Source organism: Meleagris gallopavo, chromosome 3, assembly GCF_000146605.3.
Source record: "Meleagris gallopavo isolate NT-WF06-2002-E0010 breed Aviagen turkey brand Nicholas breeding stock chromosome 3, Turkey_5.1, whole genome shotgun sequence".
Classification (NCBI taxonomy): domain Eukaryota; kingdom Metazoa; phylum Chordata; class Aves; order Galliformes; family Phasianidae; genus Meleagris; species Meleagris gallopavo.
Genome location: NC_015013.2, coordinates 13,611,298 through 13,631,010, shown reverse-complemented (window position 1 = coordinate 13,631,010; position 19,713 = coordinate 13,611,298). Strand labels below are relative to the sequence as shown.

General features: G+C 39.7%; 1 protein-coding gene across 4 annotated transcripts in view; it reads left to right on the top strand.

The window, feature by feature from the left end:
• MYLK4 (myosin light chain kinase family member 4) overlaps positions 1-19,713 on the top strand; it is an 80,748-nt gene that overhangs the window by 51,063 nt on the left and 9,972 nt on the right. For all 4 annotated transcript variants that reach the window (XM_010708415.2, XM_019613780.2, XM_019613779.2 and 1 more), the window contains 7 exons: positions 9,407-9,482; positions 10,456-10,885; positions 11,714-11,733; positions 14,499-14,604; positions 15,473-15,566; positions 16,627-16,736; positions 17,824-17,965. In XM_010708415.2, coding sequence (XP_010706717.1) covers positions 9,407-9,482; positions 10,456-10,885; positions 11,714-11,733; positions 14,499-14,604; positions 15,473-15,566; positions 16,627-16,736; positions 17,824-17,965 — 978 coding nt within the window. The remainder of the gene's footprint in view (positions 1-9,406; positions 9,483-10,455; positions 10,886-11,713; positions 11,734-14,498; positions 14,605-15,472; positions 15,567-16,626; positions 16,737-17,823; positions 17,966-19,713) is intronic.

Below are 19,713 nucleotides of genomic sequence, written 5' to 3'. Positions count from 1 at the left end.
AAGAACTTAACTGTTCTGATGTTCTGATCTGGTTTGTTTTTCTTTTTTTTTTTGCTGACATCAGTGGGGAGGGAGGTGTTCTAATCTGGGATCCTAGGTAAGGTTACTGTAACTGGAGCTACAGCTTTTGTAAACTTCTTTGGAGGAATAATGCCTGTGTCACTGTAACAGGAGTTTTGTTATGTTTTTTACAGGCCAGATTCAGAGGACACAAAAAAAGGCTCCTTTGATTATCATAGAATCTTCTAAGGTAGCTTAAATATTCTTCATTGCTTAAAGAAGCCCAGTAGCACTAGAAAATTAAGAAATTTCTTCTAACAAATATGTTGGAACCAGAATGAGCTAAAAATGTTGCCTTTGTTATTCTTTTTTGCTTTCATTTCATTTCTTCCCCCCAAAAAATCACAGTCAGACTCCACTGTTCGATAATTAAAGAGTAATTTAAGGAGTTTATCTCAAACTTTTATGCAGAAGAAGCACCATGTGTAGTTATTAATGGAAATGACCTTCCTTGAAAACAGAGGTGCCCAGTATTACTTGGAATGCTGTCCTCAGCATACCAGGTGCTTTTTAGCTTGCTTACTCTTAGGCAATTCCATTTCTCAGTTAGACATGATTCATTTGAGCCATAACAGGAATTTTAACAGTAGCCACTGTTGAGTAGCAGCAAAAGAGCATCCTGTAAAGATATGTCCATTGAACTGGATGATTCACCACTATGTAATGGTATAACCTGTGCAGCCTTTTTTCCAGAACATCAGTAACTAAAGGGAAAAGTAGCAGTGCAAACAATAAAAGTGATTTTTACAGGCCTTCTTTGAACATCAAATTGGACTGATTTCAATGAATGAATTTGAACATGAGAATTTTTCACCTTTTGTGCCATTACCTTGATGAGAAAAGATTATTTACCTTGATCTCATGGCTTCTTCTGCTTTTTAAAACATCAGTGAAAACATCTGTTGTTAAAGTCCTGTTCACAGGGAGGCCCACAGGTCATCTATGTAACGGTAGGATTGCTGTATCCTGTATCTGTGACAGAAGCTGTCTGTGGTACAACTGTGGATTAAGAGAGAGAAGGGGACCATGATGGCTTCACTGGTGAATGTGTGGGTGCTGCTTTGTGCAGCAGATGAGGCAGGTCATGGCTGGTGCTGTGGGGAGGAAGTGATGTTCCTGACAAGGGAGATGGGATGGGAGGGCTTCTAGATGTGAAGTAGAACGTGGCAGGCTTGGATTTGATAGACCCAAAAAGAGGAGGGGTGATTAGGATCTCTGTCTTTATTCCAGCAGCATCTCCATTTGTAAGCTCCTCACTATTCCACTGTTGTTCAGAGTGACTTTTGGTGAGGTAAAGAGTCTTTAGTCCTTCAAGCCCTGTCTAGCACCAGGGCTTATTAAAGGCAGCAGGAGCATGTCTGGAGTCATGCTGGTGATAGTATTACTTTGCTAATATTTTGTTTGTTTTATTAGATAGCATACATATGTTAGCCTGTCATTACCTTCCTGTCTGTGTGTTTGATTTATTAGCATAGGACCATCATAAAATTATCTGCCTTTCTTTTGAACAGCAGATGGCTTCAGTAAACACTTAGTCAACTTGGTTCTAAGTAAAAACATACATGAATTCAGCACTATATTAAGAACAATGGGAGGGTACAATATCCCTCAGCAGAGACTGTTAGCGTGCCTGTTGGTTTAGTAGCAGCCAGCATTTATCTGCATTCAGGACAAACAGACTCTTCTGCCTAATAGTGAAAAGCATCTCTGAGCAAGATAGTGAAAAGCATGATCCATAAGACTCTGCGAAGCTGGTTGCTTGTGCCTCTGCCTGCCACATATTCAAAACAGATTTACAAATGAGGTTTTAAATTATTGTGACAGAAGGAAAAGAAAGGCTAAGAAACTGAAAAATAGGGGTTAGATATCTCCTCACCCTTGCAGAATTTTGCACCTGAGATGTACCAGCGATACCTGGTGGCATAGCAATGAATAGACCTACCCAGTTATGTGAGACCCTTGCTTCTGTTAGCAAAATCTTTATTACTGTCTCTGGTCCCCACCTGAAAACAATTTCCAACAATGCAGCATTGCCAGCGACCAGTCAGTAAAACCAACATCTTTGTTGTCCCGGTTGGCCTCCATATGGCATCACTGAGCAATCCTGCAATCAGTTTATACATGCTCAGCTCTGTTCTGTTTCTTATGGCCATGAGAAGGTGATCCATTTGCCCGTTTGGAAAGTCAGTACCTGTTTTTGTGCACTGCTAGATGTGATCAGATGTTTGGGATGATGTGCCAAGATGTCCCATCTTTAACAGTGGCCATGCCATGTGCTGCTGAGCTGAGGTGGCTGAGCTGCCTGACAGATAGCTGGCTGTCCTCAGCCTGGATCTGCAAAATAATCCAGTCAGTCCTAATTACTAGGAGGTTGTGCAAGAGGTGGCCATGATGCATCCATATAAAGCAGTGTGTTGTGTTCACATATTGCTTAGTCACCTGTCCTCCTATCCTTCCCTCTTTAAAGAGGTGCTCTTTGCTTTATTAATTGTAGAATTGGTTTTGACTCTTTCCTAACTGGCTTATAGAATTGGATAGAGAGAGTTGAAGAGGTGGAACAAAGAGGACTGCCTCTGTTGGATGGGAAGAAGGGCAATGGGAAAGATGTAAAGAAGTGCTGATAAACAGCTGATGATAAGCAATTTCTTTTCTGGCTTCAGCAGCATCTGGAACAGTTTCCAGATCACAAGCCCCACTGGGACTTCTTGTGCTCTGCAAAATACAGGGATCACTCTCTTCTGAAGCAAAATTTCTGTTTTTCTGCTTTTTACTGCCATCCTGAAATACCACTGCTGCCTTGTACAGGAGCTTAATTTATTTCTGTTTTGGGCTGAAGTTATAATATTGTGTAGACTGCAGACACTTCACGCTTTGTCAGCACTGCCAAATGTCTCCCAGCCATTTTCCACCACATACGGCATGACCCCATCACCAGTGGCTGAGAGGAGAAGCATGCATTACTTGTTTTTCTAAGTTTTTTTTCTTACTACTACCACTCAGGAAAATCAGCAGTTCTAAAGCAGTGTCTTTAAAATCTTGAGGTTTTCCTCAGTTTCACTTTTCTAAGTAGTCCGTGATAATCCTGTTGCAAAATGACACTGTGACTCCACTTTCAGTCTTATTCCTTCCACCTATCAGAAAGGAGGGTAAAATAATATTTCACTTATTTCCTCCAAATTAAACAGTTTAGAGATTCTATACTATTAACCTGGAAATACTCACCTGGAGGGTCATAAAGTCCCTTTTGTTGCCATCATAAAGTGATGTTGAACTTTCTGCATTTGCTTGCAACTTGCTGTAATTTTGGTCACTTGCCATTTCAGCAGGCTTTGCCACAGGACTAACAACTACTAGCACTTTGAGGCTGTTTCCCACATTAAAACGCCCCAGCACTGAGAGTTGTGCTTTCTGTTTGAACTCTCTGTCCCTCCTGCACAGGTATCACAGTGCAATTGCAAGTCACTCATTGCTTTACTTGAAGTCAGCAATTAAACTTCTGTTTGCCATCTGTGTTTTAAGATCCATTCAGCCTCAACCTGTAACCATTATTCTGATTCCTTCATTTTGCCTACAAATACTAACTGGTCCCTCATGCCTTATTTTCCTTCTTTCCACATTGGCCGTGCTCTGTAAATATTTCATATTCTAGCCAAACAGGCAGGAGTTGTTACATTTTCTTTTTTAATTCTGTCTGCAAGAGTTTCTGCAATCCTCAGTAGTTTAGAGGGTAGAATCTTTGTGTAGGATCTCAGTAGATGTGTATGCTGCTTGGGCAACACAATGTCAGTGGCTTTAGTGGCCTTTGTATCTGGGAGTGCTTCTCTGCTCCTTGGAACCAATGCCTTTCCCCAAATCTGTCCTCAGTAGAGATAATCCAGTTTTTGAGTGAGCCATTATTAGAATTATAATTATCTCCCTCACTTTTTCTGTCTATGAAGTCATTAAGTTTTCTCCAGACAAGACATCTTCATCTTGTTTTGCCCTGCTTTATCCCTTACTGACACCCATAGGAGGTTTTTCATCCACTTCCAATTCAGAAACACTGTATACTTTTGCTTTCTTTTAGCACCTGAACTTGCTCTCTGCTGTCAATATTCTTTGGGTAGGATCCAGTCCTGGGCACTGCAGTTGTGGTTTTGCTCCCTCTTTACCTGAGGAATGTGAGGAATCAAAGCAGGCACTGCTGATTTCTAAATACCTGCACATAGCCTCAGATGGCTTTTTGGTATGACATTAATGCCTGTGTGTTACAGCCACCATTTCAAGAATCCACTTCAATTCCTTTGCAAATCTAAAGAGACCTCATGAGATATAGATGTAACTGGTGAGTGCAGGAGAGCAAGACAAAGGTCATCAGGGAGCAATCCTGTAAAAGAAGGCTCCTTCGAAAAGGGGAGACAGTTGTAGGAGGGATTTGCCCAGGCAAGAAGTCTTTGCTCACTCCAGTTATCTGCAGTCCACCTTTTGACATTAGGAGTTCTACCTATTCAATCAATTTTCAGGTGTCCCCTAGCAGGGGTCAGATATATCTGCTGGTAGTTAGAATACTATGCTTGAATGTCTCCTCCTGTAGGAGAGAGTACCATTGCAATTAAATGTAGAGCCTTCATCATGCTGGCCTTTGATGACAAGGGAAGCTACTCAGGAATGTAATTGATTTGGTGTTGCATTGGCAGCATCCTGGGCTTTGCATACATGTGCAGCAGTGACAAGGAGAAGCAATGCTTGGCTGGGCAGCAGCCCCAGCAGAACCTGGGATGAGTCCAAACACATTCCTTTTGGTATGTGCTGCCTTTGTGGTGAGGTGCCACAGGAAAATATGCCTGTAAAGGGAAAATGAAGAGATCTTCCCCCCCCACACACATCCTGAGCTCCTTCATATTAAATGAAGTTTGTTTTCAGGAAACTTGTGTTTCTAGAGTCCAATTAAAAGTGAGTCATCAAAGCCGCAGGGAATAGTTTTTGAAGTTTGTAACTCTTTGGAAGTCTCCCAGCAGTGTGATTCCCAAAATTGGCTTATGAAGGATTGTTCAAGAAGTCTGAACGTATTTGCTGTGGATATCATTATATGCTTAGCACAGATAGGTTAGTAAAGGTGTGAAATGTGAATGAGTCTTCTTAAATGATGCTGTAGCACAAAATTGCTCCAGTAATTGACAGGTGGGGGAATTCATGAGATTTTTGAGTTTTGAGCTGGACTCTTACCCTCCTTTCTCACAGTGGAGTCAGTGGAGCTCACTACAGAGGATGAGACATTTAACACTAATGTGAAAAATGTGGAGAATGGCACCTGGAAAGCTTTTGGGATGTGGTGCAGGTACATATGATGCACATGAGCAACATGTGAAGCACATGGGACCCTGTCATCATCACACATGAGAAGACATCAAGAAGTGTGGAGAAGTAGAGATGTGAGTCAGTCTCACATAGGTTGATGTTATCCTAAGGGAGTTTTCTGCATTTAGAATGCGTCTTCATGCAGAGATTACTACCAATGGCTTTTTAAGACAGCATGTCAGTCAGACACAAATTCTCTAATATTTCCTAGAGAGGGAATTATGATTCTCATGGCTAATGTGTTTTGACGTGTGATTGAAAGATCCTTCTGACTTGTGTTTGAATTATACAGAAGAGTGATTTCTTATCTACTTCAAAGAACACTGTAAGTATTGTGGAAGATATTCTTTCTGCCAGAAGGTGCCAGTGGATTGTGTAGCATAGCAAAAAATAAAGTCACGTGGCAGATGTACTACCTGCCATGAAATTAGAGTTCAGTTCCCATGTGTGCATTTTCCACCATTTGTAAGTTTGTATCAGAATTATTCAGCATTGCTGGGTTCTTGGAAGAAAGACAAAGAAGGAATGAGTATTGAAGAGGAAAATAAAAGTGAAGGAGAGGCTGAGCAGTGGGTTCTGGGGATAGAGCAGGAGTCATCACAACGCATTCTGGTACCCCAGGACCTCCATTGCACACAGTGCATTCTCCCACATGTGAAGTACTGAGAGCATTCATCTCATAGTGGTCAGGTGGAAAAAAACATGGCTAATTCTGGATGTGAATGAAATGAAATCTTCACAAAGCTTGAGTAACTACAATCATATTGGTGAATGGATGGTGATCAGATCTGATACTAAGCCAGGATATCTTGTAGTAACAATGAGCTACAACGTATTTTAAGAACCTGAGAAATAGAAACTAAGTCAGAAAGGTGTTCTAGATGTGTGCAATATTGCATGTCTTGATCCCAGACGAATGAAATTGAGAATAACATCTTGACATCAAATGAAATGTGATGGAGTGATAACGCACCTCTAGCTAAAAACTTGGGGCTGCTTCATGAAGCCATTTGTTACAATATATATATTTTTTTTCCATAGGAAAAAAAATCAAAGAGTTTTATTAGCTGTGTAAAAAAATTGAAAGTTAGCTAGGAAAACATTCCAAGGTTAAGACTGCTTCGGTATAAAGAAGGAATTTAACTAAGTGCAGCTCATTAAAAAAGGGTCAGATGTCTATAAAAAACATTAATCTCTCACTGCATTTTAAATCTGTGTTAAAATATATTATATTTATACATATGATTTCTTATTGCTTAATTTCTGCAAGGTTCATGATGCACTTTTTAAAGTCAATTTAAAGAATTTTCAAAAGTTTTAGCTTCCAGAATATCTTGCATTATTCTGTTATCACTATGTGGGTTTTTATTCTCTCTCTGTTACTCTAGCAAAGTTCTTTATGAAAGAGTCTGTTTAGTTTACAAAATGTATTTTTGAATACACAATGCCAACTTTTGTAGGTGAAGGCACCTTTTTACTTTGGTATATTCTGTGGGATCACAGCGTAACCTTTAGTACTTAACATTTTCTGGTATTAAAATGAAAACTTCATTGAAAACTTTGGGCTGGAATGGGTAGGGAAAATGTCTGTAGTGCCATAATCCTAGTTGTATATATTCAGATCATTAAATAGAGGCAAAGCAATAGGGTGGAAGTCTAATTTGCACTAAGGAATATTGATTCATATACTTTTAGAAATTATAGACGGAAAAGAATCACGTCACCAAATTTCGGGATAAATAATATATGAATAAATGAAACCTCACCAGAATTGAATTAAAAGATCTCTTGAGAGAGCACAGTTATCAGACTGAAGGAAGAAACATGAACAGTAGGCAGGCAGGAGGGATGCCATTAAGAAACTTCCATGCTTTTCAGATGAAGTTTTCAGAAAAGCATGATGGCCTTGGGTGCTCACAGGCTGCAGATTCTTGAGGGGACTGGCCTGGCTGCCTGCACGTAGACATCTTGGCAATGAGAGTCTCTACTCAGGTGGACATCTTGAGGACACGTGCCCTGGATGAACTCAGGGCAGGTTGCCATGTCTCCTGCAGCAGGCGTCTGGCCAGGAGGAAGGAGCCCATTGACTTCAGCCAGCTCCAGTAGACCTGGAACAATCTCACCCTTTGAGGGGAAGAAATAATGAGAGCAAGCTCGTGCTTTTACTATTGGATTAAGTTTTGACAAATTGAAGTCACATGTTGCTACTAAAAGCAAAGCCCTTCACGTGGAGAGAACTGGAATGCACATGCATATATCACTGATATATCTACAGATTGTACTAGTCACATATCTAGTCCTTGCATTTGTTTTCTTATTCTGCTGCACTGCTGGCTTTATACTTACTGCAAATAGTTACATTTATTTATTCTGAAGATTGCCAGTAAATGTTTTATTTGTATTCTTTCTTTTCCCTCTCATTTGAATTAGTATGAGCTCCTCATCTGCTGTTAAAATGTAAGAGATCAGAAGTGATGCTTGAATAAACAGTGTAGTATTTTATGTAACATTCTGGCAGCTTCAGATTTTCAGCATCATCCAATGTTCCACTAGGTGTGGATTTTCAAAAGCTGACTTCTGTATTTCACACCTGCAAACTAGAGCAGTATTTAGTAGGAAGCACTGTGTGCCTGCAATTAATTCTGAATGCAGAAGTGAAATCTGGCCCCATGCATCAAAGAGCTCAGAGGCAGTTTCTCTGGTTATTTGCTCAGCTGACTATATTTGATCAGAGCTGATGTCCTCAGTGGTGTGGTGAGTTTGACATACTTACAGGAATCCGAGTGCATTACTAATTGCAGTCACACTGCAGAATGAGTAAGTCCAAGGGTTTTCCATGCTTCTTTCAGCACTTTCCACCATGAAAAACAGAATAAGCATTGGTTGATTCTTTGTGATCCACCTGGAACTGAGACATTTATATTTAAGTTTCATATGAACAAGGCTCCAATTTATTTTTCAAGGGTACTTGGCTAGTTCTATTTAGGCCTTTTCGCAGCTTGCAACTTCCAGGGAACAACTGATCCCAAATAATTTTCAGCCTCAATTCTCATGTTCACATCACAGTATCTTTGTCCCTTGCAGATCAACATTTTCTGAAGAAATCCTGCCGAAATCCTTTCATGCAATTTTACCCCGTTTTTCTTAACTGTTTTTGTTTCTCATTGATTTTCTTTCATGCATGTTTTCTATGTAGCTTGATGAAATTAAAGCAACACCACCAACTTACATGGTTAAAACACTCAAAATTTAGTGCCTGACCCTGTATATTTTGTTGAAAGGCATTACAATGCTCAAAGAGAGAAAGTAGTCTCTCTGGAAAATCTTTGGGAGTTTCTGCATTTTTTCACACCCTTTGGATACACTACTAAATGACAGCATTGGTTTTTATAGTTCTGTAAGAAGAAGAAGGCAGGTGGAAAAGAAACACTGGTCACCCTCCTACTACAAGTCTAGGAGTGACTGATGAAAAAACACACTGAGCAAAGGGCATAAGAATATTTGTAAATTGCCATAAATGTAGCAGTAATAACTGCCTTTGAGAAGCTGGCAAGGCATAAAGCACCTCTAGATGTCACTGTAACATTGTACAATACAGATGAGAGCACACTAGAAAGCTGTCAGGATGGTTTATACCCTCTTGATTCCTGGTAACTGTCTCAGTCAGCGTGTAATAAATTGTTGGATGATTAAAAATGCTGTTACCAGATGTGGATTAACAGCAAAAATCTTTTTGAATTGTTTTCAGTAAGACCGCTACTAAAATTTTTGATAGAATATTAAATATTTCTAGTTTTCCTTTAACGAACCTAGTTTTAACAGCAACAGCTAGTACAGGGTAACAGCTCATCTCTGGAATATTCTTAAGTCTCTGCGGCTCAATCTCGATATTTTCTGAGCAGATAACAGACTACTTGGACTCACCAGATAAATCAGGCTGCAGTTTCATGAGGAACAATGCAACGTGAACACTGTTTGCTGACTGATATGTCTATTGCCTTTTCCACAGGTCATCAAAGAAAAGTTGCATTTGAGTGAGACGGGAACAAATTCTATACAAGAGGAGGAACCACCAGATTCAGCAGGTTAGAATGTTTTTTCTTCTGATCAATTTCAAGGTCCTAAGAGTAAAGCTGCAAAGCCCTTACTGCTTCAGTAATAACCCTCACAGAAGTCACCTGTGTTCTCCTGAGCAGCTCTTGCTTGGGTTCTGTATGTGCTCACCAGCATACATGGGAATAGTACAAGAAACATGTTGCCATCATATCCAAGCAACTTGTCATGTGTCTATGTATAAAGAATTATGGAATCATAGAATGATTAAGGTTGGAAAAGACCTCAGAGATCATGTCCAACCATTGACCCATCACCACCATGTCCACTAACCATATCAGTGCCACATCTACATATTTCTTGAACACCTTCAGGGACAGCAACTCCATTACCTCCCTGGGCAGCCTGTTCCAATGCATTACCACTCCTTCAGAGAATAAATTTTTCCTAATATCTACCCTGAACCTCCCCTGATACAACTTGATGCCATTACCACTGGTCCTATCGCACCTGAGAGAAGAGACCACCCATCCCACCTCACTACAACCTCCCTTCAAGTAGTTGTAATGAGTGATAAGGTCTCCCCTGGGCCTCCTCCAGACTAAACAATTGCAGTTTCTTCAATCTCTCCTTGTAAGACTTCTGCTTAATACTCCTCACCAGCTTTGTTGGTGGTAAACTGCTCAAAGAAATGCTTTGCACGAGGGTCTCATTAACCTGACAATAAATTTGAATGAGACAAGCTTTTTCCACTGCTGTTTCTGAAAGGGAAGAATCTGAAAGGCCCGTGATGTCCCAGACCTGAAGAAAAAGAACTCTGCTGAAGCTTATGACTTTTCATTCACTTAGGAGATAGTTATACTGAACTTGAAAGTGGGAGAGGAAAGCAAGTGCTTTGTTCAAAATACAATGGAGGTGATTTTGAGCATGCAACTTCTATTTCAATACGGTTACTGACTCTAAGAGAACTACTGACATATTTCTTGCTGATCTATTTACTTTCAGAGGGGGTCATCCAGAACAGCCAGTCCTGTTGTCATGAAGAACAAGTTGATAAGCTCAACAAGGAAAATGCTGAGAGGGAAAGTACTGTTCTGCTACAAATGGATTCTCCTGAATCTCATTCTGAAGAAATAGAGGAGAAAGAAGAAATAGCTTTTGAAAGCTGCTACAGGAGAAGCTCAGTACAGGAAGAAGATGATGTTGTTGATGATGCTTGTCAAAGGATAACTGGGCAGGAGATAGAGAGGGAGTCAGCAGATGAGGAGACGAAGGAGGAACATCAGGTGCCTGGAGCTGAAGAACAAGAAGAGAGGATGAATGAAGGGGAGGGAGTTGATAGTTATAATGAAAAAGAGGATGAGGAGCCATCAGCATCTTCCCAAAATGAAGATGAGGCAGGACAAAGCCATGATCAAGAGGCATCGGAGGGAATGTAAGGCCTGAAACTCAGACTGTACATTCTTAAGAGACCCTTGCTTTAGAAAAACATGTAGTTCAGGTTTTAAGTCAAAGCAACTAATTAGCATAAATACTAGTGAAAATCCAGTCTGATACAAAAATATAAAATGGGTTTATCTGGCTGACCTAAGCTCTAAGCCTGAAAACAGACAGTCAATCTACCATACATAGTACTGGCAGTGTACTTTGGTTGTTTGCTTAGGAGAAAGAATATGAGAATTGTGACATGCTATTCTTAATCACTGATGAGCATTCTCCCACTCTGTAATGTTTATTCATTGCAGCATCATACAACATATGAACAAATTAAGGTTAGGTTAGGCCATGTACCATATGCAAATTAAGTTACTACAAAATTTAGTAACTTGATAATATAAAATTGTAAAACTTTGCCCAGAAAATTATACTGATAAAATTGTTTACTGTAGTTCTTTCTGTGCTGCATTTATATTTAGCCTTTCAGAGATAAACCAGTTTAAGCTCTCAGGAACCTATAAGAACAGAGTGAAATCCCAGTCCTCTCCCATTGCTTTAAAGGTGAGATTGATAGTCAAATGTTAAAATCAGTAGAACTCAAGTAGGCATTTCAGTAATGAAGAATCATTTTGCTGTCATGATTACTTAGAGGTCCTTTTATTCCTCTGAGTATTAAAACAGTTTATTTAACCATATTATTCTACACCATTAAGCAAAATAGCCTAATGTTTGAATGCAGTATGTGTGTAGGTGTTTTTCACATATATTTCTAAATTTTCTCTACTTTAAGTATGCCTTGCTCTAATGCCATGTTTTGTCTTTGCAGGTGTAAAGGCTGTGGAAAAGGTACAGTTCAGTCATTGAGCAGATCTGCCAATTTCAGTATAGTGGTAGCAGTAAGCTTTTAGTGAATGTTGAAGGCCGAATCAAAGATGACAGCAGAGCAGGCTACATGCAGAAAGTTCTGATGGAACGTGTAAAACTAAAATAAAACCCAGGGCTTGTACAGGAAGTATTTCTAAAGGCAAAACCAAACCATTTTATTTCACTGGTATTGAGAGTGATGGCCAGACAAAGACATCCATAGAGAAGAATGACATAAGGAACATAATTAGTAAGAGGAAAAAGAAGTGGATGGTAGCCCTAATGGGAAGCAGTTGTTCATAGACCACATCATAAAGTGATGGGAAATACAATAGTTCTGTTTGCTTCCATCAAATTCTACCAACACTTATTACCTGAGGAGTTGGCTTATCTTTTCATAGAGGCTTCTGTTCTTACAGAAATTAGTCACAACTGATTTCTTTTGCCACAACTATTCCACTGATACTATCCTCTTTCCCTCTTCTTTTGACAACAGAGAGCTAGAACTTTCAGACATGGAGTGGTGGGAGGAATTACATAATGTGTGACAAAACTGGTTGACTTGTGGAGGTGCTAAGAACATATATTAACCACAGTGTTCTGGATGTAGTCTGAAAAACCAGGTTCCTCACATTAGTGCTATAGCAATCTGAAGTGAAAACTGTAGTCTATAAAATAAAGAAGTACAGACTGCTGTGTGTAGGCCTGACTGATGCTGCTGAAAAGTTGGATAAATGGTGTTCAGGCACTGAATTCTGAAGCAGAGTGAAGCAGAGATTTCTAACACCTCTTCTGCTTGAGAATTTCAGTGCCTATCCCTGCATATGAATGATGAAACATGAGGTGATGGCCTGATGCGTTTGAAGACGTATACATGTGCATGCACACACATAGGAAACAATGGTTTTCTTTGCTTTGGGAATGCAGGGTGGAGTGGGAAAAGGAAACAATGAATTAAATATCTGTGTGAAGCTCTTAGATTCTCTAACAAAAACAGGAGATAGTAAACTAAAAATCTCAACTCATAAGCTGTCCTGAGCTCTGGCAGATTGTTAGGGATGGCATTAAAGCTAGTGTCTCTCTCTTGGAGTGTCTTTCATCTGTAACAGCAAGACATTCTTGAATAGTGAGAAATCCCCTTTGGTATGCAGTAAAAGAAAAATGGAGGATTTGTCATTGAAAAAATCTTGAAGGCTAAAACTCAGACACATAATCTGACTTCTTTAAATGAGCACTTTCTTGCTCAAAGTTTGGTAACATTTGAGAGTTTAGCATTCAAAACCCCATATTCTTCCACCATTTACATGCTGGGGCCCTTGGAGTTTGTGTCGTTAGGGTCAAATTCTGCCTTTAGGGTAAAGGCTTGTTTTGGTAACATACAAAGGCTCATACTTAAGGACATGCAATTCAAGCTCTGCAGAATCACAAGTAGGTGGCAAACTTCCAGGAGCCCCAGCTTTTCACAATTCCTTGACCATGAACTAACTTCCTGTCCATGTAAGTTATTAACACTGTCAAAAAAAATCTAGGTACATAGCTAGTATCCTGGATATTTACTTTGAATAAGGACACTCCACTGTTACATTGATGAGTGTTCCTGCCAGCTACATGCTGTCATATTCTTCTTTTGTTTTGTTTGTGGTTTTAATAATTTTCACTGGAGGAATGAATGGTTTTCAAATTGCTCAATAAGCCCCTCACAAAAAAGACCTGGCATTCCAGACCAGAGAGCTGATGTTAAAGCACTGTGGCTCTAACTCTCCCAACCAGCTGAAGTATTTGTCACCTTGGTCAGCCAAAGGTCACTCTTGGGAATATCAATCAAGTGAAAAACAACACGAGTATGAATTTGGAATCGCAATGTCCTGCAAAATATTCAAAGAGAAATCATGCATGCAGGGCTGGTATCCAGCAGAGATTTTGACTTGAGGATGGCAGAATGGCCCCGCATGTGAAGATCTTGACAATAATAATGGAGATCTACATTTGTGTCAAAACTCTGTACCTGTGCTCCTGAGAAGCCATCTCTTTACTGTGTCCCTCTTTTCCATTTACTTGCCTTAGCACAGCAGCTCTTCAAAGCAGCGTGTGTCTACCACATCGGACCCTGAGCCATACTGGAAACCCCAAGTGTTACATGACAGGATGAAACTCCATTGTGTGCACAAGCAGCAAACGCAGTCTCTAAAGGCAGACACAATGCCGGGGATCATGACAAATTTTATCAATCAGATGGCCAGTAGAGAAGGGATTCTTTGCTCTGAACATCATAAGAAGGGAGATGACATCATCTAGCTGGGCTTACAGAAGAGCTCTGTATCTCTTTCTATACCAAGAGAGAATTACAGTATATACTCATCTATTAACAGTTTCTAGGAAATTAAAAATTGGATAGGAAAAGAATCCTTCCAAATCTTCTAAATAAATTGTCTTGTGGGCATGAAGCTGCACTGGCTTAGTCTAGCAGTCTTCACCTAGCCTCATGCTGCTCCTGACACTCATAGTGCAGAAGGTGCTAGCTAAGTAGAGGAGTACTTGTCTTAGTGTAGCTCCCCTGTGACACTGTGCTTTCTGAACCAGAGCTCTGGAGTAAAAACCTTTCCAAATAACAGAGAGACTTATCTATTTAACTTACAGTAAGATTATTCAGTTCTTAAATTAATTTATCTCGGGGAAAGAAGGACTGAAATATATGAGGCAGACAAGCACTGCATGTGACCACTCATACGCTGTTTTTTCTTCTGTAGATGATACTTCTACTCCACCAGCACCATTTGATCACCGGATTGTTTCAGCCAAAACGGTGGGCATCAGCAGTTATTATAATGTCAACAGGAATGAAATCTTGGGAGGGTAAGTCAAGTGAACCCAATCAACATGTTTAGCAAGGCAAGAGTTTACAGCCAGGAACCCCAGGAGGTGAATGGAAGCATCATGCCTCCCTAGAAAGGCTAAGCTTTAACAGTACTTAGAGAGGAATTAATACAGGAGGTTGGTTTTACTGTATGAGTGAATTTTGGCTGAAGGTTTGTCACCACGTCTTGGCTTGTATTTGGTGTTGTTCTAGGTCAGCCAGCTGCCCTCAGGCTATGTCATGATGCCCCTAGGATGTGATAGTACTTCACACTGAAGCCAGAAATATGTTGTAGCCTTCTTTCCCTCAGCATAGCCCATCCCTGAAAATACCTGAATGTTTTCAGGTAGATCAGCAAGCTAATATGATAGACCATGTAATTGCTAGATCTTTCATGCCACCATAGTTTATGATAGAGTGATATTGTCATTTCTGATAGCAACGTGGTCTTGAGTAGGCTTTGATTCATCATGAAATTGCAGCCTTCCCTTGGGGTAAAATGACGAGGTGGGGAGAGGCAGATTGTGCTCATAAGTGAGTTACTATGAGTTATTATCATTACAGTATGTATTGCTGTTAGCTTGCCTGGGATACCTCATCACATATTAAAAGATGTTAGAAGTAATGAAGTGAATATTAATGAATCATAAAAGTGGAATAATATCAATTGCAACAGTGTAATTTTGGTGTGCCTAAATGAGCGGTAGCAAGTCTGATTTATACAATAAAATAGTAGCAATAGAGCAATTGAAATGGAACTTAGTAGGGAGAGGATTTTTTCTATTCTGTATAACTTAGTTTGCATGCAAGGGCATGATTAATATTTAATATTTTTTTATTAATATTTTTTCCCTTTTTTTTCCCTAGAGGACGATTTGGTCAGGTACACAAATGTGAGGAGAAAGCAACAGGTCTCAAGCTAGCAGCTAAAATTATAAAAGCCAGAGGAGATAAAGAGAAGGTTGGTAGTCTTTGTTCGTTAATGGATGCCACGCTGTTCTTCACTTACTCAACAGACCATGTCCAAGTGGCTCACAAGTCATCATAGTCATAAAACCTGCTGACTTACCATTGGCTGCAGCTCTGTTTCTCTGCTCATCAAAGTCTTCTTTCTGGGTTTTCTCTTTTTTTTTCCTACTTTTTTAATCACAACTTTTCCTACTTTCTTTTCAGATCTTTGTGTTTCTTTGGCTTTCTTTCTTTTTTTTTTTCCTACTTTTAATTCTATTATTGTTTTTTCTGATGGTGAAAGTATTTGTCTGCCCTGTGAAATAGCATACTTCCCCCTCCACCCCACTCTATCCTTACTGCAATGAATTCATGTCACTGTGAGGTATGCTGATTACAGGCATGATCTGGGCTCCTGACATCAACACAAATATAAATGAGAAGAATTAGTCTGACCTGTTTTGCAAAACGCATGGCCATCTGGGGCTTGCTTTCACAAGAAAGACATTCCTAGCATCTTTTCTGTGACAGCTGTGTCATTAATAGCAGTCAAGGGTGGGATTTGTCTCAGCTATCTGTTGTTCTCTAAGGCATAGCTGTCTGTGGGTAAGCTGATCATCAAGAATCCCATTATAGTCAGAAGAGAGATTGGCACCATTGGAGAATGACTCAGCCACCCTAAACTGCACATTTAAAATAGCTGGACTGAACAGAGGCATCAGTCTTTCCCCCCTGACTGAACAGGAAGGTTTTGAGGATGGTCCTGGACTTTTCTTAGACAGGTTACCGCTTGCACATGTATGCTTTTACTCTTTCTTTCCCCTTCCTTTTTCTCCTAACATATTGCTGAAGCAGCCCCCTACTCAAACTATGAGTTCAGTCTAGTGCTTATAGCCTTGATGTCTATCATTGCAGGAACAATCAAAGGCAGACCTTGGATTTGCTTAACACAAGTGAAAACATGTAGATAATGTAGATATCTGTTCAAACTGAATTTGTCTTTGTCCATGTAGCTGTCTTAGAAAATAATAATAAAAAAAAACCTCTGAAACAATATTCATGATTCTTTACAGAATGAAGTAAAGAATGAAATCAATGTCATGAACCAGTTGAATCATGTGAATCTTATCCAGCTCTATGACGCCTTTGAGTCAAAAAATGACATTGTCCTAGTCATGGAATAGTAAGTGTGTTCTTCCAATTTCTGTCTTTACCACTTTTGCTAGAACTGTTTGTTTCCTTCTTATTTTGCCCCAAAATTAGAAATAAAGCTTTTAGCAGGTAGAAAGGGCACATGAAATATGTTCCCAGGAACAATAATTGGAAAAAAACATAAGAAAAAGTGCGATGGAGCCATTTATGCATTTTTTTCAAGTGATGCTCCACACTCCAAGTGATGTAAAGCCACTACGCCATTTGAGGATAGAGCTGTTATGTAGCTTCTCTTTAATTTCAAATGGTATTTTGTGTTAACTAAGAGACAGGCATCTCAGAATATCTCCACTTCTGTGAGGCAAATGATAAGACATCTTACAATGAACAGATGCCTACTGTAGATGCTGTGGATGATCTTTTACTGGATGCCTGAATGGATTAACCTGTCTTTTATGCTGGTTTATCAGGCTAATTAGTTTCAAAATAGCTGCCTTGAAAACAAATAGATGTTGCTTCTTTTTCTGGAAGCCAAAAAGGATGCAACTAAAACACTGAAATGCATGGCAGAAGAGCTTGACTTTTCTGTATATTCATAGGTAGTCCCATGAACTTGATTTACACAATTAGTATAACATAAAAGCTAGAAGTCAGCACAGATATCAGTTGGTAAGATGGAGGTATTTGAAATGTAATAAGAAATTAAGAAGTCATTTTCATTGATTTTATGTTGCTTCAAATTGAAATTTTGTATTATGTCTCTCTTAAGCTTTGATGGAAAAGACCAAGGATTTAATGCAGATTGTGTAGCATGTTTCCTTGGTTTTCCATGTGATTTCATTAATTCCACTGGTGCAAAATTATGTCCCCAGACAGCATCTCTCAATGAATGGGAGACTGGGTTCTCAAACACTGAAGAAATTATGGCTAGTATGTATCAGTAGCGAGCATGTGAGAAATTCGGATCAGAATACAAGCTCATGTTGTAGACCCCTCTTACTGAACCTGATTATGAGTCCTTAAAATAGTCAATAGTTTAAATTCTACATAATTCTAATTGCATGGGTTTGGATTTGGACTTGAACTTGATGACCATTTCATTTTCTTTCTCTCATCAGTGTGGAAGGAGGTGAATTATTTGATCGAATAATTGATGAGAACTGCAATTTGACAGAGATGGATACTATCTCATTCATAAAACAGATCTGCGAGGGAATTCAGTACATGCACCAAATGTACATTCTTCATTTGGATCTAAAGGTAGAGAACTTACATGTTTGTTTTGCGCAATGACAGCTGTGGAAATTTTGTTCTTTAATGTTAGGCCATGCAGCTTAGCAGATTCCCATGGCAGAAACAACAAATAACTTTATTCTGTTTTTCTTGAACTGATGTGGATTTACTTCAGCCACACTGAGATCAGTTAAATCACTACAGAAGTAATTTTAATGAGAATTGTGGTCATATGTCATCAAGCTACATAGCTCTTGAGTTTTCTGCAGAATGATTTTACAGAAAACCAGAAAGATATTGGCAACAATATCATGCTATTTTCATTTTTTCCATTTGCATCTATAAATTTGGTGAAGATATTATTTAATTCAGCTGCACAAGATCTCTGTCTTATGCATCAGCCATGAGATAGAAATTAACCCCACTTACACCATGCTGAAGCCAAATACATAAGAAAGTATTTGCTAAATGAAAGTAATAAAAAAAAGTGATTGATGCAAATAATACAGCATCTGTTAGGTTAGACAGAAACTGCCAGTACACCTGAAAGTCCAGAAAAGAGTGATGGATTCTCCATTGGGTATTTGCTTAGCAATCTGAACTATTTAAGTGTATACACAGAAAGTCCTTTCTATCTAAAACCAAATTTACCAACTGCATATTCTTACACTGGCTGACTGCTAATTGCTGTCACACTCAGAAAACAATTTGTAAAGGTGTGTTTCAATAGTCTGGACATTTGAGCTGGATCTTTTTCCCTTGAAGCAAGTTTTTATTAAATAATAAATTGGAGAAATATGGATTTGAAAGCTGGACTATTAGGTGGATAAAGGATTGGTTGGATAGTTGTAGCCTTATGGCTGTTTTGAATGTATCTATATTCAGATGGAGGTCAGTCACGAGTGGTGTCTCCCAGTGATCCATTTTGGGGCTGGTGTTCTTTAAGATCTTTATCAATGACAGACAGTGGGATTGAGTGCACCCTCAGCAAGTTTGCTGATGATACCAAGCTGAGTGGTGAGTTGACATGATAGAAAGCATGGATGCTATCCAGAATGACCTAGACATGCTCAAAATGTGGGCACATGAGAACGAGAACCTAATGAAGTTTAACAAGGCCAAGTTCAAGGTGTTGCACTTGAATTGCAGTGATTCCAGATATGAGTATACAGGCTGGGAGAAGAACTCATTGAGAGCAGCCATACAGAGAAAGACTTGGGAATCCTGATGAACGAAAAGCTGGATATGAGCCAGCAGTGTGCTCTTGCAGTCCAGAAAGCCAACAGTATCCTAGGCTGCATCAAGAGGGATGGCCAGCAAGGGCAAGGGAGGTGATTGTACCCCTCTGCTCTGCCCTCTTGTGGCCACATCTGGAGTACTGTGTCCAAACCTGGTGTCCCAACACAAGATGGATGTAGAGCTGGTTGAGCAGGTCCAGAGGAGAGCCAAAAAGATTACAGGGCTGGAGCACCTCTCTTATGAAGAAAAGTTGAGGGAGTTGGGCTTGTTTAGCTTGGAGAAGAGAAGGAACCAGGGAGACCTCATTGCAGCTTTCCAGTACTTGCTGAGGTTTCAAGCAGGAGGGGGAACAGCTGTTTACATGGTCTGATAGCAAAAGGACAAGAGGGAATGGCCTTAAACTAAAAGAGGGGAGATTTAGGTTAGACACGAGGAAGAAATTTTTTACTTAGAAGGTGGCAAGACGCTGGCATGGGCTGCCCAGAGAGGTGGTGGATTCCCCATCCCTGGAGGCATTCAAAGCCAGGTTGGAGGGG